The sequence below is a fragment of the Stegastes partitus genome, unplaced genomic scaffold (genome assembly GCF_000690725.1).
Source record: "Stegastes partitus isolate 25-593 unplaced genomic scaffold, Stegastes_partitus-1.0.2 Scaffold632, whole genome shotgun sequence".
Classification (NCBI taxonomy): domain Eukaryota; kingdom Metazoa; phylum Chordata; class Actinopteri; family Pomacentridae; genus Stegastes; species Stegastes partitus.
The window spans coordinates 179,925-203,915 of NW_007578363.1; the positions used below are offsets into that span (position 1 = coordinate 179,925).

The 23,991-nt window shown below is 42.8% G+C and overlaps 1 protein-coding gene across 1 annotated transcript in view; it reads left to right on the forward strand.

Annotated features, from left to right (window-relative positions):
* ptprt (protein tyrosine phosphatase receptor type T) overlaps positions 1-23,991 on the forward strand; it is a gene marked incomplete at its 5' end in the record, with an annotated part of 345,648 nt that overhangs the window by 141,914 nt on the left and 179,743 nt on the right. Inside the window, one exon of the mRNA XM_008289688.1 lies at positions 8,493-8,602. Coding sequence (XP_008287910.1) covers positions 8,493-8,602 — 110 coding nt within the window. The remainder of the gene's footprint in view (positions 1-8,492; positions 8,603-23,991) is intronic.

Here is a 23,991-nt window from a genome sequence, read left to right on the forward strand (position 1 = left end):
GACGAAGGATTTCTCTTGAAGATGTTAAACGCTGCCCTCGCGCATTTCTTTACGGTCCCGCGTCGTCACAACAAACAGACATCGGTCTCCTGTAATCCTGTTTTATCACGATGTGAAATATAATCCAGCGGCTCTGCTTCTAACTCCTGCCAGCTTGCTTTTCATCAAGATGTGTTTATTTGTTCCCGGGGAGGATAAAACCTCCGTAATGACGAAATCTTGAACAACACAAAAGAATTACTGTGCAACAATATTGATACAGCGTGGATTAGCTTTCACACGTGAGCGCGGCGCTAAACGGAAGAGGAAAAAAAAAAGTGCCACATTACAAAGTGACTGAGCTTTTTATGCACAGCGGAGTGTAGAAAGTCACGTGTTGCTCTTTCAAGTGATGATGATGATGATGACGTGCCGACCTTTTCGCGTCCGAGTCGATGCAGACCTTGAAGGAGGACGCGAGCATGGATCTATTCATGCTACAGTTTGTGCATCTCATTGCCCCTCACATGGAGCTCAGGAGAACACACGGGGCTGCTGTGACTTTGCACTTTTGACTGGATACAGCAGCCGGTTACAGATTTTCAATGTGATTATCCCTGAGGTGCGTCGAGCAGGATACCTGGAGAGTTTAGAGCTTCAGCACAGTTGACGGAAAACATTCGGACGAACCAAAGCGCCGCTGAAATCTGGCAGCGCCTACCTCAGTTTTAACCCTTTAAATCAGCGGTCCCCAACCACTGGGCCGTGGGTCATTTGGTACCGGGCCGCACAGATAGAATAAAAACATCTTATTGGTTTATTTTTATTTCCAGCGGAGTCTGCAGGGTGTTTTATTTTGAAACATGACTAGCTCGTCTTCCCGTCACTTCCGTTTGTGCTCGTTTCCCGGACTTGACTGTCAGTTTTTATGCCCGGCTGCTAAACGAAGCCGTCAGTCAAAAACAAACGTCTCAGGAGAGCTGCTGTGGAAAGTGGGAGAGACGTAATACTGAGACAGAGAAAAAGTAAACATGTTAAGCAATAAAACTCAATTTTATTTATTTATGAAACTTTTCAATAGAAAAAAAAACAATTATTATTTGTTATGTGTGTAATGACCGGTCCGTTGAAAAATGTCTTGCTTAAAACCGGTCCGTGGTGCAAAAAAGGTTGAAGACCGCTGCTTTAAATGATGAATTATAAAGCAGAGGATGATGGAGAATCTCCACTTACAGTCTCTGTACATGACAAACATTTGCTTTGGGGCACCATTTGTTTGCTGGCACATGTGTGTTTGCGTTCGTACAAGCCAGACGACCACAAATTTTGCACAAGGACGTCCACAGAGGGCTTCACGTGGAGCTTTGCAGGAGAAATGTATGAATGCATGGATCGGCCTTCACCTGACGCTTTGGGTCGGGGTGCCATGCATGTTTACATAAAAAAATTACACATTTTTATGAGTATAAAACGGCTTTTCTTGCAAATTGCACGTCATTATTTCCCTCTTGAGGTAAGAAAATATTTTTAAAAAAGCTTTATTGATTCCTCATGAGGCAAATTTACATCATCTAGAGACGGAGAAGGAAGACAAGAATTATAGTACGGCTAAAAATAGATATAATAAAGACAATATACAATGCGTGATCAGTTTACACATGGATACGAACAGGTATGACATGCTGAATTTCAAAAACGTTCTCCACACAGCAGCAGCATCATACAAATAAAAAATGGAGTTCCGATTTTGCCGAATTACCGCCGAGCTGCTGCTGAATGTTTAAACACATGTAGCGCAAATAATCCCCAAATCGCTAATAAGCATGAGTTTAATTCACTCGCAAATAGCCGCTGCACGGCCCCAACCAGCAACAAAGAACAAAAAGTCAACATTTCCATATAAACAACCAGGTCTTGCTGCTGCTGCTTGCTACAATAAAAGAGAGCCAGAGAGGAAACGGGTTGGAGGAGAGATTCATTTCATGCCAGTAAAGATAATTTGAACTGAGAATGCAAGACGAGGGGGTTAAGAGACAGAAAACTAGGAATATACACGAAAAAAAAAAAGAAAAGAAAAGAGAGAGAGAGACGTAGAAGAGAGAGCTGCTGGCATAATAAAGCCGGCCGTTCATTGTGCGGCACGATGGAAGTTAATCAAGTTATGATTAATGTGTTACAGCTGCCGTTATCTTTTCAATGAAGCCTGTTTTTCTTTCGGCCCTCGAGGTGCTCAGGTTTGCACACATGTACCCGACCACGGCGTGAGTCACAGTGAACACACACACACGGATGTCTGGGTGCACGCCGTGACTCACAGGAAGCTCACATTTATACACCACACCAACAGCAGCACCACCCAGATATTCACAGACATCCAGGTAGACACTGCGTCACAAAAGATTAGACGACACACACACACAAAAAGAAGAAGTGAGTGATAAGGTGCTGAATAAAAATGGCAGCATCTAATTGCATTTCTTTGTTAGGGTAATTTGATATGCTCCACGGGCTGGGGCCTTAATCAACACCTTGGAATTACTAATCAAAATATTCTTCTGTCTGGTAGTTTGTTTGGTGTGTATGTTTTTTCTTGTGTGTGTTTTTTTGATGTTTGTCTGTTTGCTCCGTATCTCGCGGCGGTTCACGGTTCCGGTCAAAAGGGTGTTTTTGCATAATGTCTTCGAGTGCGATACAGTACGTCGTATTCTGCTCTGTGGGGAATCACGGCGTTCACACTTCAGCCTGTTGCCTCTGTTGTGGGCTCACAGTTAACCCTCTGAACTCCGAAATTAAAGAATTTATCAGAGCCAGCTGTTCTGTAAAAACAGAAAGATTCCAACGTCCCCTGAACTGCTCGTCTGTGATTTGCAGAATCAGTAAAAAAAAAAAAATCTCGTAAAAAAAATCGGCAAAAATAAATAATTTGCTCAAACTAGATTCTGTAAAAAAAGAAAAATTCTGCGTTCTTCGTAGCAACTGGGAAGCTGTTAGTGGCTCAGCTACACCCAACAGTCACATGACAAAAATTCAGACACTTTTTTTATGTCACTAGACTGAACTGCAGGTAGTGTTTACACAGAGCAATCAGAATCAGAATCAGAATCAGAATCAGAATCAGCTTTAATGGCCAAGTACGTACACAACATACAAGGAATTTGGTTTCGGCCGTTGGTGTCACCCTAGGAATTTGCACGAATAATAGAAATAGGAAAATTAAAAAATAAAATAAAATAAAGTAGAATAACTAAAGAAAGAAAAGAATAAAATACAATAAATATTAATAAAAAATAAAACAAGATAACATAATATATACAAGAATTTACACATCTAGTAGAAAAGAAAAGGTATATGTACATTAGTGCAAATAGCAGTTGTGGCTTGGAGTGGCTCAGCTGTTCAGTAAAGTTATGGCAGTGGGATAAAAACTGTTTTTGTGTCTGGTGGTCAAGTTAAAATATACGTAGTGAAACATCTATAGTGTGTAGAATCACTATTTTATTCACACTCATGGGCTGCATTAACACTGTAGCACATGTTAGCTTCTCTTTCTTTTTAAACTTTTGTAAATTAATTTATGGTATTATAACAGTTATATTGTCATAAAGCATGTTGAAGTTCTCTCTAGTCATGGCTGCACCCAGAAACTGCTTAAAGTTCAGATGTTTGCCTTAAGAACAAACACGAACAGCAGCAGCGTAACATGTGCTGTAGATTTGCACAAAGCAGCGCTGCCTTTCCTTCCTTTGTCAAGACTGAAGTCATCCTGCCTGAATAAACGTTGACGTGAACCGGTGTTGACGTTCGGTGTGAGCTCCACCCGGCAGCCAGTTCATCGACACGTACAGCGTGAGCAGCTATTGTGACAAAAATGTTGTGTTTCCAACTGCAATGTGTTGAATTCTTCTTTTGCCTTTTAACAGACAAAAAAAACGGGAGCAAAAAGCATCAGTTAAGTAAAAAATACAACTAAATAAACTCGACAGTGTTAAAAATTGGGCGATTTGTGCCGAACGAAACAATTTTAAGACGAAATCCTGCCGATCTTTAGTCTGTGCGCGCTGCTTGAATCTTAAACCAGGCGTCTGCCCGTTACAGGAGGTCGTCCTGAAGCCGTTTGATGTTTTGAAGACAGATGGATCGTGGCACCCAATTCTTAAGTGTAAAAGGAAGTGCTGTGGCACATCCGTCTTCTTTTAGATTCAATTTGTGGCTGTAAATGGCTGAACTTTCCGGGAAGCTTTTTTTTTTTTTTTTTTGAAGTTGAGCATCAGACTAGAGGAGCAATAAAAGCTTCCTGCTATTGTCAGGCTCATTTCTGCGTTACCGACGCTCTCATCCACAACAGAATAAAAGCTTCCTCCATCAACGACTTTATGCGCAACCAAACAGATGCAGGGTCTTGAGATCGCAGCAGCGTATTTCTGCAACGAGCGGAAACGAAGAAGAAAAACAATGACGTAAAAGTAAAAACCGTCACCTCAGAGAACATTGCGAAGGAGAGTTTTACCTTCATATGTTCCACTGAACCTAAACCTCCCTTAAACCAGAATAGAATCAGTCTCTGTAAACAGGTAGACCCACAACTTGGCAACACTTTGCAGTCGCTCCTTTCTCCATCTGTCTGCTTAACATTTACAACAATTCACACCCGTCAGCACGTGCACGTGTTGTGTTCCTGGGTCTTGTGCAAAGTGTGCAAAGTGTGTAACTCTGCGTGCAAAACGGTGTGCATCGGAGATTTGACTGTTTGACAGCTTCCCCTCCCAGACAACAAGTCTGACTCCTCTTCTCATGTCTCCGTAAAGACGTGTGAAAGATTCACGCGAGCTGCTGTTGCCAGGTAGATTTTACTATAACGAGTCCGTGAACATCAGCAGATTCGTTTTGTGTGAATGAGATGAGAGGTGTTCGGTATCTTTAGAACGTGCAGGCAGGTGTTAACACTTCCTCCCAGCTGGAGTATCTTTTTGTTCTGAAAATGTTTTCTACAAAGCTCTCTTAATATTTTAAGCCGGAAGCTTGTTTTTTGAATTGCCAGGATCATTTTTTTTTTCCTTACAGGTTGGGTAATCTTCTCTAAAGTTGTTCAGATAGGTTTAGGGATAACGCTGCCAGAACGCTGTGCCCTAATGCTCTTAAAATGAGTGTTGCTCTCTTATCAAAAAACGTCTGGTAATAAATCACATTACCGGGATATTTTTACAGAAAAAAAAAGTCGTCTGAGGCCTTGGAAGACATTCTTTGAGTATTGGTAGAAGAATGTTGTCATGGAACCTAATAACAACATCCTCCAAACATCCCATGAATGTTGATGTTAGAACGGTCTGCCCGTTTAACCTCGTAGCGACGTTATTAGAAATCGTAAACATCATTGGAACATCCTCTGGCTATTGGGTTAAACCTCAACAACAGTCTGGAATGCAGTGATTTGTTGTGTTTGCAGCAGTTTCATACAATATTTTCTACATTCTCCAACAAAACGAACCCAACAAATTGCGACCTGACGGATGCTCTTCATAGACAAGTTACAGAAAGAAAGGTGGGATGTTGGAGTCATATCGGGAGCTTTGTTGTGCAGGAGTCTCCGAACATATGGATGAAATAAGAGCAACATCATGCTTTCGGTGCCAGCGTATCGAGTATCGAGAAAGAGCCCTCAATCTGTCAATCCTTTCCGTGTCCGATGCATGTTTGTTTGAGCTACATTCGGTACTTTACGCTTCATATTCAACACTGAAAAAGAAATGGGGATCTTTCTAAAAGGACAGTTGCACTCTATTTACAGAATGAATCGCGTGATTATTCCTGAGATACGTTGAGCACAGCGGATAAACAATGCATGTGAATTTGGAACTTCTTCTACAAATCAAAGCACCTGCAAAGTCCAGCAGCGTCGACTAAACTCTGATTTACAGTTATGACATCAAGCCTTATCTCCCTCGTGGTGACTATGAGAGAGTCATTCACGCTCTGATCACGACCAGGCTGGATTATCGTAACTCTTTGTACATCGGCCTCGATTCAACGGCTTTTAACCGGGAACCAAAAAAACATGAACATATCACCCCGGTCTTGGCGTCTCTCCACTGGGCTTCCTGTCCATTTTAGGGTTGTTTTTACTTCTTGTTTTTAAAGCTTTACGTGGGTCGGCCCCGCTTTATTTATCAGAGCTTATTCAGGTCCACAAACCTGTCAAAGGACGGCGGTCGTCCAGCCGAGTGGTCCTGGAGGTCCCCAGATCCAGACTCCGTACCAAAAGGTGACCTTTTCGGTGGCAGCCCCCAAACTTTGGAACAGCCCACCGCTGGACATTAGGACGCCTCAGACCGCTGAATCGTTAAAGTCTCGGCTAAAGACTGACCTCCACTCGATGGCTTTCACCTCGATCGGGCGCTGACATCCTGGATGCATATATACGTGTGGTTTTTATTGTATGGTCTTTTTCGTGTTGATTATAAGTCTGGAAAGTACTTTGGTCAACCCTGGGTGTTGTTTAATGTGCTATAGAAATAACATTGACCTTGACATCTTGGGTAGATTACGAAGACTCCAAAAGCCTGAACTGTCCTTTAAAAGTGGCAGCAAACAAGGCCTTCTTGAGACTTAGAAATGGGATTAAATCACATGGTGAGACCATCGCCTGATCTAAACTGAACTGTTTACGTGTTTCAAGTGAAGACGTCTTTGTTAGAGGCCAAGAACAGGAACGACGTCTCTGTTGGACAAAAGCGCTGCTGAAAAACATCAAACATGAAACTTTCATTAGGTTTGTTGTTATGTCCAATTAGAATAAATGTTTGCCCAAATTGGGGGGACCACAGACCGGACTGATTTTGAACAGCCTCGAATTAAAGCTTGAAGTTGACACTTGAATCTAAAAAAGTGATTGTTTCGTTTCAAGTGCAGGGCGCTTGATTAAAGAGCAGAGCAGCACAACAGAGTAATAAAAAAAAATAAAATAAAGGTTTTAAAAAATGTGTCACCGTGCAAATAAAAACCCGCGGCCTCAGGTGAAAGTTCTCCCCCGACTGGAGACGGTCGGTCCGTTGACATTGAATCAGTGATTGACTTTGTAAGCTAATAGAGTTTTTTTTTGTTTGAGGTTTTCCATCCAAATGAGTTTGACTTGAGTGTAGGGTTCCCAGCGGTGAGTCTGAAAATCTGCCCACAGCCCAAGAAAATGACTGCGGCTGCTGTCGTTCTGTCTCAGCAGTTGTTCCATTATTCGCCTTCTACGGGGCGGCGTCGAGATTTATCTCTACGTGACATTATTACTGCTTGTCTGTCTCCTGTTCATCTCGGGGTGAGACTAGTTTAATTTTACAAATTACAGCCGATACTACACGAACACCTGAAAGTCAGAGCTTGCAGTTAAACTCGCCCTGACGCGTGTCGCGTATCGACAGCGGCTCTGATTAACATTTCCTGCTTCTCTTAATGAGGACATCAATAAACTCGGCTTAATTGAAACTATGTCCCGGCATAAGAAAAGCGTGTAGTAAAACATAACAATAAAACAGCTGCTACTTTATTATGTGTGGTTCCGTGTAACCTCAATCAATAGTCAGATGCAAATCGGCCACGCTTTGTACTGCAGCCGGCCTCTCGGCTGGGTTTGTGCCGCGCGCACGTGTCAGCAAAAACCTAATATGTCTCCGAGAACTTTCAGCCTTTCAGATTATAAGAAATATTATGAAATATTGTGTCATATCTAATAGTTGGAAATGTCCTCCATGATAAAATTTACTGGATCAAACAGCGGGTCTCGCTCTGCCTCACGGGGGAAAAGCCCATAATTAAATTCTGGGTAACCTAATATTGCTAAGGAGTAGCTTTCCAGATATTTGAAACTTTTGCTACACTTAAATAATAGAATTAAATCATGGGGAAACTGAAGTGAAATTTAATATGCGTAATCTTCCTCCCTTATTGTTTTTTTTTTCTTTTCTTCTGCACTGCTTCCCCTCTTTGCTTCTCATATTCCTTCTTCTGTTTTGATTCTCGTAGACGCTGTGCTCACGTGCAGGATGATGTTATAGAAGTGTTAGAACTGGTGGTTGAAATGTGGATTCCAACTGTCAGTGGATATATTGTGCTGTTATTCTTATATTTAGCATCAAACCTGGTGTGGAGGTATCACATCTTCTACTGAGATTGGTGAAGCCTGGTAATGGGAGTAAATGGTCTGCACTTGGTAAATTTCATGCAAGGTGCTGCCTGCCATTGGAAGCGACTTCGGATTCAGTGTCTTGCCCAAGGACACTTCGACTGTGGAGGGGCCAGGGATCGAACCGCCAACCTTGCGATTGGAGGACAACCGCCTCCCTGGAGAAATCATAACCACTCTTGTACAGAGATTGAAATGAAGTCACCATAAATGAACAAGATTGTTGCTGATGGTTCACAGCTTCCAGTGACCCTGTGCGATTAGGAAATCTGCTTTATGTTGCAAAACTGGATCATATCCTGTGACGCAAACCCCTAAAATGTTCTTTGCTTTCGTTCCTCTGCAGTGCCCGGCTCGGTTCCCATGGAGTCTCTGCAGAACACGCCGTACGAGGAGAAGATCTTCATGCAGTGGAAAGCTCCCAACGAGACCAACGGCGTCATCACTCTGTACGAGGTCAGTCGGACTTCCAGCGTTGCCGCTGGTTGTTGGCAGCTTCACCAGGTTGCGGGTTTTTGGTCTAAATCCACACTGGGAGGCTTAAAAGTGTGAAAGTGTGGAATATGACATCGCTCCGTTGAGTTTAGCTTCAGTTTTTCACCGTTTTTTCTTCAAGTTGCAGCTATCCGACTACATTTCTCAAACTTAATGGTTCAAAATGAAGCAGACACTCTGAGAAGTTTGGCTGAGTGAGAACTTACTTGTTGAACACGTTCTTCTAGCACAGAGCAAGATGCCTCACAGATTAGTTTTGTGATAGAAATGAAAATGAATGCTAATCACGACCCGTGGAGATTAATCTCCAGCTCTGTCCCCACACTTTAGACTTTTATCCTTAATAAAGTGGCCGGAGGCAGCCCTCAAATGTCATGATATTCATAGAAAAGTGACTCATAACTTTACAGCGAAAGGTGAGGCAGCCTGGCAGCTAATGAACACCCGGTAAAACTCAGGAAGTTCCTGTAATTAGACATCAAACTTCACTTGTGCTGTTCGTCAGTTTGACTGAACAGATGTTGGTTGAGCTCAACGCTGCGACGTGTTGAGAAACAAAACGGAGTGAAGGGTTTTCTTTTTTTGTTTGTTTGTTTTTCTTTTCCAAATATCTTTTTGGGATTGAATCCGCTGAGTTGTGACAGACTGCGAGGCGGCGGGTTTGTTCCCAGGTCTCGATGCTGATCTCGTGTCACCTTGGTTGGCCTTTTCTCTGCAGCTTTCTGCTCTGTTACAAGAAAGTCTGCAGAGTCTGTCTGGAGAGAAAGAAGTGAAAGAGATCATTGTGTTTTTCATGCGGCGGCCGATTGATTTGCACGTAATGTCACCAAAAAAAAAAAAAAGACATAATGCTGATAATTGTAGGAAAGGAATGCCGAGCTGAAAGGAGAGCCGAGAGCTGAAGGAACTCGTTGAGCAGCGTTTTCAAGAACGATACTTAAAACCAATTGAACAAGTACAGTTGAAAGTGATAAAGAGAAGCAACCTAATTAGAGGGAAGAGCCGAGAGAAGCCGAGAGGAGCTGAGAGGTTTAGATAGGAGACGGAGGCTCTGCTAACTCTGCACCCATTACTGAGAGCGTGTGGACTCCCAAATGTGATTGTGGACTGTATTATTCCAAAACCTTTGGCATTAATAAGCTGCTAAAGCCACAGAAGGTTTCTACGAGCAGCCGGTCGGGCTCACGGTTCATCCCAAAGGTGTCGGACGGGGCTGAGATCAGATCTCAGTTCTCTACACCGAACCTGCAAAAAGAACTGTTCTAGATGGAAGCATGTTAAAACAGATTTTAAAGACTTTTTTTGAACGCCGGAGCATTAAAATTCCCTTTATTTAAACAAAGTTCTGATCCAAGACCAATAACATCAGCGCTAGGTAAGGGTGTCCACATACTTTTGGCCAAAAAAAAGTACATATGATAGTAACATCCTCTTCTGCTCCCAAAGTCTGGCAGCTTCATGAATGTGAATATTTTCTGATTTCTTTCCTTTTTTTTATGACAGTAAACTGAATATCTTTGGACATGACAAGACATTTGAAGAAACTTTGACATTTTAGAGACAAAGAGCAGAAAATAAACCAGTGAAGCTATTCAATAGCTTCATCTGATGCAGTTTAAGGAGGGCAACAAATGTTTTCAGAAAGCCATGTACCGGCTAGATTTTTATTTGCATTCATTCAATCAAGAGTCAAATGTGAGATTGCCTTTTAAAACTATATAGAAATCCTGAAGTATTGGAACCAAGTTGTTGTTACCCCAAACCATAGACTGTATAAAAGATGGACGTAGCTGCCGTGACGTCACCCGCTGGTTTCTGCACTGAGAACATGAAGCCAGGGTTTTGCTACTTCCTGGTTGACATCTTGGATTTTTGGAGCCAGTGACGCAAAAATCGTGGGAGGGGGGCGGAGCCATAGGAGCAGCGATTGGTCAGACGGATTGAGAGGCGGGCCCTCTCTGCCCCGCCCACATTTACCGCCTTCTACTTGCTTCGTCTGTATCGTCGCTGCCGACTGTCAATCAAGCCAGCCACGCCCCTTGCCCCGCAAAATGCTGACGATTTTTTGAAAATTCAGTATTGATTTATTTTCAGATTGGCCACCTGATCTCTGGATTTGACCATGAAAACTAATAAGAAACAAATCCTGAGCTGTAGGAATGCAGTATTTGGTGATCTGTGATCACTTCTTTTCCAATTCCAGTCTATGGGAGCCAGGGCTTTGTGGAGCCAGCAGCTAGTGGACGTAGTGATGCTGCAGGTTTTTGACACTTCCGGGTTGGCTTCATTTTTCAGGGCCGGTTGCTACGTCCATCTTTTATACAGTCTATGCCCCCAAACCAATGCCAGCAGCCTCAGATAAGATTGTCCACAAGCTTTTGGCAACATAATTTACATGTGACAGCGTTTATCGAAAGTCATCAGTCAGAATTTCTCAGTTTTGCCATTGTTAAGTAAATTTAATGTAAACTAACTTCACAGAGGGCAGCAAGATGCAGAAATTTACCCCACACTAGACTTGATTTTTATTCCTAAACCTGCGTCCGTTCAATCAAAGGTGAGGTCGTCTTTTAAAAGTATGTTTAAGCTACAGAGCTGTCATCTCACGCTGCCACAAACTGTATCTTGTGAACAGATAAAATTAGATACGAGCAGTGACTCAGTGGTGAATGTAAATTCTGGTGGAAGGAGAAAAAGCAGAGCTGGAACCTGGAAAGAAAGTAGCAGCGAGTCTTATCCCTCGACAGTCCTTGAGACAATGTTTGGGAGTGAGTGAGATACAGAGAGAGAGAGACGTGGGTGTATACTTTAGTGTGTGTGTGTGTGTGTGTGTGTGTGTGAGGGTGTGTGTGGTTATGGACGGTTTATTCGGGTTGAAGTTGAGTTGAGCCCTCTCTCTAATGAATTATTGACCCGTTCTCTGTCTCCTGTCTGCCTCTTATATCACTGCATCAAGGAGCTACCTCACACCGAGACCTGGCAGAGCTATTAGTGTGTGTGTGTGTGTGTGTGTGTGTGTGTGTGTGCCCCAATCTGAAAGCGAAGGAGAGAGTGAAGTACCAAGAAAAGGGGGGATGTGTGTTCCTCGAATAAGTTGAGAAGAAAGTATGCGAGAGAGTAAGTAGCTTCGAGCAGTCGGGGACTGAGCGCTTTTTGTTCGTTTGGAAATGTGTGCCGGAGTAAGAAAGTAAGGCGGAGATGAAACCCGCTGACGGACAGGTGAACACCGCTTCCTGTACGGTGGAGGGAAGTGAGTGAACTGTCTGAGCATCTCTGAAACAACTGGTCTTGGTGGGTATTTCCAAGTGGCACCAAGCTAGAAGTGGTCCAACTGGTGAAGTCTCACTGGTGCATGTTGGGAATGATGTGGTCCAGTCTCACTGCAAACCCGCTGTAGCATGGATTCCTGTAAACCTTCATGCTGGATGTATGAAGCTGTGCAGCCTCAGACCTCATATTGACCTGACGGAAAGCGACTCAATGGGCTCACAAGTAGCAGATCTGGACCATAGAGTGAACGGAGGCAGGTGGGCCAGCCTCTGAATCATCTTTGGTATAGTTGGTAGCACTGTTGTCTCGCAGCAAGAAGGTCGCCGGTTTGTGTCCCGATGAGGACACCCGGGAGTCTCCATGTTCTCCCCGTGCAGCGTGGGTTCTCTCTGGGTTCTCCGGCTTCCTCCCACACAGTCCAGAAACATGCTGAGGTTAATTGGTGATTCTAAATTGTCCGTAGGTGTGAATGTGAGTGTGCTTGGTTGTCTGTCTCTAAGTGTAGCCCTGTGATAGACTGGTTACCTGTCCAGGTGAACCTGCCTTCACCCTGAGTCAGCTGGGATAGACTCCAGCCCCCCATGACCCTAATGAGGATTAAGCGATGGATGGATGGATGGATGGATGTTTAGCTGGGGAGGAGATGGCAGCAGGAGGCACTACGGGAAGAAGGAGATCCGGCAGAGGCAGATCCGGGCCACTGTGTTTTGCATTAACTATCTGAACCCCAAAAACCCCGTAGTCGGATTTAAAAGCAATGCTATCTACCAAAAATCAACAAATGGAGTCCATGATTTGCCATTTGGTTGGAAAACTCAACTAAAGCTGAAAGTTTCAACCCAGTAAATAGATGTTGTGTTTTTCACTCTTCCTACAACTTCATGCAGCAGCAGAACCACATCTTATTTATTATCTTCCGCCCATATAATTGCCCCTCTTTTCTTTCTAACCCCTTTTTTCTTTCCTCGTGAACATCTAATGCCGCCTCTCTTTCTGCACAAAGACCACTCAGGAACAATCTCCCCGAGCCCTCCATTAGATCTCAACCCAAAGCTTGAAAAAGAAAAAACGCTCTCGGGACCGTCATCAGTTCCACCTTGTTCTGTGTCGATTTCATTAATATCAATCTGCCCCCCCGCCCTGCCCTCTCCGCCCGGCGGAGGCGGCACGACTCGGCGTCATCTGTTAAACATATCAGAGCCTCGACACAATGCGCCGCTATTAGAGATAATTACTATAATTGCTGCTATTGACAGGATTAAAGGCATCATCTGCAACATCTAAAGGCGCTCTTGTTGTGTCCCATCCTGCTCTGTTGTCTCTTGTTTTTTTTTGTTGTTCCCTCCCTTCGGCGTCCCTTCAGGATGAATCGGACGCAGGACAAAAGGGATGGAGGTGAGGCAGATTTGTGGAGAGGAGAGATAAGGAGAAGGGCGAAGAGAGGAGATAAAACGGCGAGCGAACAAGTGGAGATGTGTCCAATGGAAACGGGGGGGAGCCTCATCGTATGGCGCGATTACGGGGAATTAATCAATGTGCAACTTTGATCACTCCATCTCTCGTATCTATTACTGTAATTGCGGCTAATTACGGGATTAAAGGACGCATCTGGGCGAGATCTGAAGGGAGGCTCGTCTCTCTTCCTCCCTCCGGTCGTCTGTTGAAAACATTAGATGATGTCGAAGGGAAAATGTGCGAAAAAATACATCAAAAACATCTTATTTTTTTTATTATGTCTTATAGATCTGTAGTCAGTTGTAACTGTGTCGTATCAGGTTGTTAACATCTCAATTTTGGAGCGAAACTTGAAGGAATCAACTCGATCCCCACTTTTTTTTAGAAACTTTAGAAACACAGTAACCCCAGATTAGACAAACCTAATGCAAGGTTTTACCCTGATCTTCTTATTTTGGTGCATTTAATTGGCACTTAATCTGATCAGAACGTCTTTCTTAGCTGACATTTATCCCCCCAGTCGCAGTGGGAAAATTTTCATCAGATAAATTGGTCTCCTCTTCTGGAGCTAATCACCAAAAAAAAAAAAAAAAGAACAACAAATCAGGTGAAGACTTTTGTAAACTTGTTTTCCGAAGTAATGAATTTGCGCGCGATGACAAGTGGACGAGCTAATTCTCTCTCACGCCGAGTAGATTAGAGCAAATTTGATGCAGGATTTTCACTGTGATCTCCTTTAAACTGGCACGGTGCGGTTTTAATTGGCACTCAAGCTGGTTAGCGGCTAAATGTTTACAATAGTGGGTTTAAAACTGCTGGAAACAGAAAAAAAACAAAACAGAAACATCTACTGATTGAGAGGATTGTTCTCTTGCAGGAGGTTTAGTTTGTAATGCCAATCAGCTTTGTAGGGAAATAAAGAAAAGTAAAAGGCACAATATGAGCTAAAGTAACTCATAGAAATAAACCTGAAGCTTCATGTGCGACTGAGGGCTGGTTAAACGGATCTATACCTTCTGCAACTCCACCTGCCCTCCGTCACCCTTCAGGTATCGACGGTTTGCCGAAGACGCACCGACGCGAGCGCGCACACACACAGATCACGACCTTGTCAATCCCTTCTTTGATTGCCTCGTCAGTCCGCTCAAGCATCGCCGGGCCTCTCCGTCGGCTCTCGCCTCCCCCGCTGGCCTCGGCAGAGTTATTCCTGAGCCCCCGCTAGCTTAACAGATGCCGGAGCTAACATTGATTAGGGCGAAGCAAGTCATCAGATCGCAGCTTTGTTTGGTTTCGGTTTGACCGACTAAACAAACCAATACGGGGGAAACAACAACTCATTCCTTTACTTGGTGTTGAGGCGTCGTGTGAAGAAGTTTAGGCAAAATCAGGGAAATTAGTTGAACTGATCCGACACAGGGAGCTCATGTGGATAATAATTATCACCGTGCTCGACGAACGGCAGCATCCTTTGTGCTTTAATGCAGGTAAATCTTTAGTGTCGGCGTGTTTTCATAGATTTTGTGAGATAACTGCATTAAATATGTTCATTTCTTACTCTGGAAACTGATCAAATGTGTTGCTTGTTGCTCTCTAAACAGCCATTCAGCACCGCTTAATGAAATGCAAAATAAAAAATATATAATTTATCGGTTTAAATAGACCTTTTAACTTTGCTTTGGTTGAGTTAAATTGCACCGGCTCAATATTGTGTTTCATTTATAGTGAAACTTCTGCATTAGTGTAGTAAATTAATTCAATTGGCTCGATAGCTTCTTATCATGTAGAATTTAAAACACAAACCGGTTGAATATAATCTTTTTTTTCTTCTTCTTTTGAGTGAAAATATTAGTTTTTTTAGGGTGTGTACAGAGCCCCACGTCATGTCTGGGCCTCGTTAAGAGTGTGTTCATTACAAACCATAGAAAATAGAAATATATCGGTTAGATCTGATGTCATAGGAGCGATACCAGAACCTCAAACCCGTAACGAAAACAACGAATCCAGTTCAGAGACACCTAAACAAAACGATACAACCCAACCAAATACTTCATCATGCATTTAAACTGGATCATATAACCGAAGCCTGCATCTGTTTCCAACGTGCTTCATTCCTAAATGTTGACATCATGACTTTGTCTGACTGTTCCCTGTCCTCTGCTGAGGTGTTGCTCAGGTTTAGAAACCTCTCGGGGGGATAAAAGGTGGACGGACGATGAAGGTGAACGCGGTTTGTGTCCCGCTTCACTCCGTTTTAAATCAATAAGGTGATCGCTTGTGAACCGAAAAGTTTCCCCAACGACACCGGACTTCCTCAGTGTTTTCCTTTTAAAGGCAACTTTCCCAACAGCCGCAACACATGTGAGCACATTTACGAGTTTCCACAGCTTCCAGACGACCTCATTCGCCAAACGGTGGAGCGCCCTCATGAGACCAGATCAGACAGTTTGTGGACAACAAACTCATCATGCACAACAAGGCAGACTATGCAATACCTCCCAGGGGATAGATTTCCTGGATTACAGAAGTATTCTCTCCTATTTGGACATTATTATGAAACCATACTTAATTCAAGAACAACGGACCACATCTGCCTTCATGTGAAATCACGGATCTCTTCATTAGCACCTCAAAACCTCAGTTTGTCTGACTCAGAGGGATGTTTTTGTTTAATATTTCTTTGTTTGTATCTGACTGAAGCCTTTATGTTCTGTGTTTTGGTTTGTCTTACAAGTGTCATGTGACTGCTTGAACACTTTTGCCTTAAGTTTCTTGCCGTCTCTGCTGGACTTTGAGTCACAGACCTCTCATGGCAAAGACTGTGTCAGTTAGGATTTCATGTTTGTTGCTTAATTTAAATTTCAAAAGCACCCAGAGGACCTCCTGGCTGCTTAAAATCCAGCAGAAATAAAAAATGTTTAAAGCTGTTTAATCAGAAATAAGCCACCGGTTCGGCGTGCGGCTATTCTGGTCTTGTGTGCGAATAACTCGGCTCTCCGATTCCTCCCTCTTCAGGTAGCCTTTAATCAATCACGCCGGTCGATCCCAGCGACCGGCCCGGCATCGATTTGGCCCGGTTGCTCTGTTACAGGCTGTTGATTTCTGGAGGAGAGGCCGACGTATCGCTCCCTCCCCTCCAGGTTCCTGAACAGAGGAGTGACTGATGCTCATTAGAGAGCAGCAGCCACCTGAGATGATTCACTATTGAGCGGGTTCACTGCCGAACACAAGCAGCTCCACTTCCTGCCAAACTGGAAGTTAGAGACGCATCAGAAACCTGGTGAGACGGAGATAATTAGACTCCCGTGCAAATACGAACAAATAATATCGATGTTCTCGTGATAAAGTGGGGGAAACAGTTTTTAGTTTTTTGTTTTTTTTCTAATAGAGGACCAAATTTGTGCAACAACATAAAAACCGATCAAAGTTACATGAGACTATAAGAGTTAATTAAAGTGAGCTTCTTGCATTTACTGACATAAATCAACCTCTGACAGAGTAAGAAAACACAACCTCAAAACTTGCTCGCAGGCTTTTAATTTGTTTTGTTTACATTTTTTATTTCATTCATTGAGTTAAAACAAAAATAATTAAACACTCCTGAATGAAAGGGAGCAGAAAGAAGAATAATCTGATTTTATCTGCCCCCTTTTACCCGAAGAAATAAACTTACAAAAAAACCTAAATTACACCTAAATTGGTTGTCTGTCTCTAAGTGTAGCCCTGTGATAGACTGGTTACCTGTCCAGGTGAACCTGCCTTCACCCTGAGTCAGCTGGGATAGACTCCAGCCCCCCATGACCCTAATGAGGACTAAGGGGTGTATAGATGATGGATGGATGGTACATAAGAGTTTTTTTTTTGTAAATATATAATTTCTGGCTTTGTAACTGTCATAAAGCTCACTCTGCGTCCAGCGATGGTTGTGCTGCTGCCATAGAGGTGCATTAAAAACGAGCCTACAGTGAAGGAGGGTTAGATTTAAACACTATTTAATGCCCCGTCGCTCTCTTCGATAAATATTGTGGGTCCTAGTTTTCTGAAGTTTTTTCTACTGGATTTCGATTCAGCGTTTATGAAGAAAAGCAGAAACAGAAGATGACAGAGATAAAAAATCTGACCCAGTCTATGCAGAAAACACTGTTACATTCACTGTCTGAAGTCACTAAGTAGTCCGCATCCGAACCTCCAGCTTCCATCTCCGTCTCGTCTCTCCGGGCCTCTCTTTCCTCTGTATTGTTTTTCATTCCTGTCAATAATGGGCTATATTTAGTGGTGGCTTTCAAGTCCTTGAGCTGCTGACCCCATTTACTCTGTCACACTGCCTGTTTGGCCTGCAGGGCTCCGGCTGAGGATCACTTACACCTGTGTGTGTGTGTGTGTGTGTGTGTGTGTCTGAGTATTGTAATGCAGCGCTGCCACTATCTCCCTCGTATTTGTGCGTCTGAAATAGTCGTCGCAGCCTGGTGCGGTTCTGCGAACATCACAATCTGAACTTTTACGGCAACAGATCGGCACGTTAATGGATGCAGGTGACCTCTGTGGTCGGAGCCATTCGAGTCTTTTAAGCACTTCCTCTGCACAATAAAGTTTAGCAAATGGCCGGTAACGGATACAGGCCTTCGGAGACAGTAAAGTAACGACGATGGGATCAGTATGAAAAGTAAGTAGGGGTCAAAATTATTTTATCATCACGCGAAAAGAACACGCCTGGTAAGAAATGAGCCAAGAAGTGGAACAAAACACTGCATTAGCATAAAGAAAAGTCTGTCAAAGCATCTCATTCAGACCTGATGGCCACAGAGCTGCTTGTTATTTACAGTATTTATAAGAAAATAAAAAGCAAATGTCTCAAAACAGCAGTCAGAGCGATTATAATACATGAGAATTTAAAAAATGTGAGATAAAATCACAAAAAAAGAAGAAAAATGTGACAAAATATTTGAAAAACGCATTAAGCTGTGAGTGAGAGTACAAACAAAGTTCATAATTAAGTCAATCATATGATCGATTGTGTCTAAATATATAATATAATAAACAAACAGCCCCTAATATGCAGACAAGCTAATATTAGTGAAGTATATGTGCAATAATATGCAAAAAGAAATCAATGTTTTAAAAGTTATACAGCCAGATTTTTATATTAAAATAATTATAAATCCATGCACAGCCTTGTCCTTTGTGCTCACAGCTGCTATTGGCGTCATTTTTAATGTGTTTCTGTCTGAACACCGTCTGCAGTTCATTCTAGTTCAACTAAAAAAAGTCCCTGAATTTTTGTCAAGTCAGTTTTGGTCACAGCTGAGTCGTCCACGGCCTCGTGGTTCTACGAGGAGCGTAGACTTTTTGGCTTTTTACGGAATGTGTTCGGCACAAACGCTTGATTTTTGGTGGATTTTTAAATGCGATCTTCAGGAATAAAGCCGAGATTTTTGGTTAATTTTCTCACCCGAGCTGCAGACGAGTAGTTCAAGGACGTTCAGAAGTGGGTTTTATGGTTTCCAGCTCTGATAAGTGGTGCAAGTTTGAGGATTTTTTTTGCAAAACAATGTGACTTTTAAACCCAGCGGCAGGTTTTTAAGGATTCAGAGGGTTTTGATTTATCATTAAATACACAAAAAGTTAACTTGTATGTAAAAAAACAACAACAACAACAAATAAATGGAATAAATGTTTGGTTTGTAATCAGTCGTTGCATGTGAGAGAAGTTTTCACCGTCTCATTTGATCTGTGCCGTCATGTCAATGCAGGACTCGTTGCCCCTCTTTAGCTTCTCAGGACAGTTGTTGATCAGGTTGTGTCGCGACAGATGAGAGTCTGAACACGTCGACACAATCCTGCATAGAAGAAGTAATAAACAACGTACGTCACAAAACTAAAATAAACGAGCAGCAGCGAGCGCAGGTCTGTTAAAACACTAATCTGTCTGCCAGTAGTCAAAGAGAAGAGGATTAAACATGGAGACGAATGAACACACACACACACACACACACACACACACACACTCACACACACACGGGGGTAACAGTCAGAGAGGATTATCCATCTAGACCCTCACCCCTTCACCCCCCGTGTCTCTAATGCACACACACACACATGCAGGATTACGCGTGGCCCCTCTAACCTCTCGAGCGCTACAACTTCCTGCCCCGCAGCCAATCAGGGCTCCCCTGTCATCTCTGCAGCCAATCACGCGTCCCCTGAGGGCCCCCTCTCCCCCCCGCAGGCCAAATTGAAGCAGCTCCTGAGCAGGCAGGTGAACCTCCATCGAGGCCGACGGCCGCCTCTGCTGGAAACACTCAGACATCACATGTTTAATAAAGGAAATATGGATTTTTAAATGTGTGGTTGAAATATAAAATCTAAACTCATCTATTCCACTTCATTAAAGGCATGGCTGCGAGATAAGAATTCACATTTAATTTGATTTCGTTAAGCCCTTTAAGTTGCAAACATTATTAAGATGTGCTGCCCGATAGAAAAACGGTTTGATATCGAATGTAATTTAAACTTTAATTTATGCACGGCTTGATTTAAAAGTAAATTTAAGTTGAGGTAACTTAATGAAATTGGCTTGATAGCTAAATAAAGGTTAAATAAAATAAATAACTGCGTTTTTCTTCACCGTGAGACAAAAAAACATATAATTTAAAAAACAAATATTTAAAGGAGGTGTTTATTTTTGGCAGTTTTCTTTTTTTTTTTTTTTAAATGAGACAAATTGAACGAAGGGATTCTGATGAAATATTAGAATTTTAACCTTAGATTTGGTACATTTTTCACAAACCAATAGTTCCTGGAGGCACAGAAAATGAAAACAGACAATTTAAACGGATGGTTTAAGCTTCAATCTTTGCATTAGTTGATTAAAACTAAATTCAAGTGAAGGTAACTTCAAGAAATTCACTTAATAATTAAATATTATCCCCTTGAGCGAAAACATCTCTGAAGTCTTTTCAAAGATGAGTCGCTTCTATCTTCACAGTTGATCAACAACAACAAAAAACTTTATTCTAACCTGATTTGACAAAAACTCTTTGGCTGAGCTGCAGGCAGTGTTCACATGTAAATATCTGCACACAAGCATTAAAAAAAACAGGGAAATTGGGACGTTTTGTGTTTTCCTCGTCCCATTTTTCTATTGTTCCCCGACCAGATAAGCTAACCGGAGGAAGAAAACGCACCAAACAATAGTCTGATAATATTCCCTCGCTGTGTTATCTCCATTGTTGTCATCGACGCTTGATAACAAAACAACTGAGAGAGAGGGAGGCCTAAATATAGCCGCCGCTGTTCTCACCGAGATAAATATACACAAGAGAGATGAGCAATAAATAGCCGCGCTGTTAATCTCCAGCAAAAGGTCTCAATCGCTTAATCAGGCTGTTCAATCAGCAGTCGAGAGGCAGACGGCGGGAGCGACGAATGACAAGGACACAAAAAGCCCCGGAAGAAGCTCTCGTATCCTGTCATTTGTCGACCAAAAAGTTCCAAATCAATACCGCCCTCGAAAAAAAGAGGCATCAAAGAGACGCAGCTTGGTTAAACCTGGAAGAGGTGATCAGAGCCGGAGCATTAGAATCAGCCGGCGGTGACAGCTTGACAAGAAACGGCCTGAGTCGGCATCCCAGCGACGGCTTGTTTGACAGCATCGCGGCAACCTGCTGCCAGCCGAGCGGAAGACGAGTGACAAGAAGCGGCGCTCTGCCTCTAGATGCTAATGTAGGCCAACGCGGCGTCTTCTGCCGACATTAAAATATATATTTCATAATGAGTCACTCGCGGCGGATTGACAGTGATTTACGACGGGCAACCTACCGCCGTGAAACGCAGCTCTGTCATCCGGTTTTTGTTTGTTTTTCTCTTTTGTGTGTCGCCGAGTTTTATTTTTGTTCGTCTGTCTTCTAAAAAAACAAAAATAATGTTACGCAACGGTTTACGTCAAACTTTTGGAGTTCAGACAACTTCTGATGGGATTAAGTCCAACCAACTAACTACACTGAAGTCGATTACCGGTGAAGACGTTAACGTGTTCCAACGAGTGTTTTGATGTTATATAAAACAGAATTTTAACGGCTGTGTACTCGATCACAAAGTTTTTAAGTTAGCACACTGAAACAATGAAGTCGCTCCAGTGTCCAGTTTGACTTCAGGCCAATTTCATTAAGTTTCCTCAACTTGAAATTTGTTTTAAAATAATCTAACGTGGAAATTAAAGTTGAAATTCCCCGTTTAAGTTATGATTTTTAAAACTTTTGCGCCATTTGGATGTAAGAAAGAAAAAAAAAAAGCAAATCTCACCTTAAAATTGAGATACTTCATTAAAATATCTTTAATAAAAGTGTATACTTTTTTAATAATGTCCAAATTAAACCATTAATCAAACCCAATTACACAAAAAAACGGGCTGCAAGGTAGAGCGGTGGTTAGCATCGTTGCCTCGCAGCTAGAAGGTCGCCGCTTCGCGTCCCGGTGAGGACACCCGGGATCTTTCTGCGTGGAGTTTGCATGTTTCTTTGATTGTCTTTGACTTCTTTAGTGGATATGTGAAGGATTAATGAGGGGATGGTGGAGTGTTTTTGTCACTATTTTCTTTAGTGTCTCCTCTGGTGATGGTGGAAACCTCAAGCAGACTGTATATAATGACCTCAATATGCTGTTTAGCCAAAAAAACAAACAACAAAACAAAGTCCCAGTGTCTCGTGGCCTCAAGTGTTAAAATTGAGTTTTTTACAGATTTTCTTGGCCAAATTTTTAAAGAGGCATCCAGAATGAAGAGATCATGAGCTGAGATGTGGATCATTTTCCCATCAAACAGTTTTCTGATTGCAAAAACTATTAAAAACAACACAAGAAAAACACCAAATGTCCCAATTTCCATTCATCTTTTCACGCGTTTTGCACAGATATCCTCATGTGTGCTGCAGGGTGGCGCAGTGGGTTAGCACTGTTGTCTCGCAGCAAGAAGGTCGCCGGTTCGCGTCCCGGTGGGGGCACCGGAATCTTTCTGCATGTTCTCCCCGTGCAGCGTGGGTTCTCTCCGGGTTCTCCGGCTTCCTCCCACACAGTCCAAAAACATGTTGAGGTTAATTGGTGATTCTAAATTGTCCGTAAGTGTGAATGTGAGTGTGCTTGGTTGTCTGTCTCTAAGTGTAGCCCTGTGATAGACTGGTTACCTGTCCAGGTGAACCTGCCTTCACCCTGAGTCAGCTGGGATAGACTCCAGCCCCCCACGACCCTCGTGAGGATTAAGCGGAGTATAGATGATGGATGGATGGATCCTCATGTGTGCGTCTGCGTTTTTACGTCTTACGTGGAGATATTTTTTGCGTCTTTATATTTGCATTCGTTCTTCCCTCCCTGAGCGCGGTGACCCAGAATGTCTCCACATTAAGGAGTCAGGAAGCAGGAGAGCGTCCGTCCCAAATGGAAAACTTCTAAAAGCGGAGACGTTGGAAGTTAAAACAGTGGGTGTCTGCCGAGCCACAGGGTGAGGCAGGAGGTGTCAGCGAGGGGAGGACAGGAAGGAAAAAAGAGGTTTTATTCAGGTTTTGTATTGGAACTATAGAAAAAAAATGCAATAAAATGCTTTCTTTCCCTGTCATGAACTCACACTGAAAGACTCTTTGTGCCGAGCTGGAACGCGGGAGGTGCAAACACGGAGACGAGGTGATGTGTTGTGCATGTTTGGCTTTGACTTAAACACAGTCAGATGAACTGTTTGCTCCATCCTTGACATGCACTCGAGTGCAGGTTGTGAACACTCGTGGGGGAGTTTTTCTCTAATTGTGCTGCATTGATGGAGCAACACTGCAGCAGGTGTGTGAGGAGAGAAGTCAGATTCACCGTGAAAGGACGCCGCTGACCAAAAAACAGGCACTGATTCTGGTGGTTGTTTTTTTCCACCACACGGAGCATTGCAATAATTCAAATCAGCACCACAAAGCTCTGTATGAGTCACATTTGAATGTCATCCAAAGTAAAAAAACTATTCTGGATGCCTTTGCCAGCGTTTCACCACATGAGAAACTTTCCAAACAGCTTGATTTTTAACTTCTTCCATGCAGAAAAAAATCAACCTAATAATTCCAAAGTGATTCACTTTCGTGCCAAATGAATTCATTTAAATAATCAAGTGAAAACTCCCGTGTTTTTGTCACAAAAACTAAACATTGCACTGTGATTTTTTCTGCATTTTCTTGCAGTTTAGTGTCAAAATGAACAAGACAGGAAGTGTCAAACCGTCTGACACCGTGCTTGGATTCTTTTCTTTCCCCCCGTAGGATTTCATGAAGGCTGAGTTTTCCCTGCAAAGCCTCTTTGACTTTCAGAATATCACACGTCAAGAGCGGGGAAAGGTTTTATTTAACAGGCTGCAGTGTTGTTTTTTTAGGGAAGGGGTGGAATTACCACACTTAGTAAATGAATCTCGTTCCGAACTTGTCACACGGACACGTTGCTATTTGCGCTTAAACAGATTTTAAGAGAAACAAATGGCCGCCTGCCTGGGTACAATGCAGGCTTGTTAGTCTCCTTATGAAGCGGATCGCGGCCTGAAATCCTCCCTGGCAGGCCGTCACACACTCTCGCTTAATTTTAGCGCATCAGCTCAGGGAACGAAGCACCTA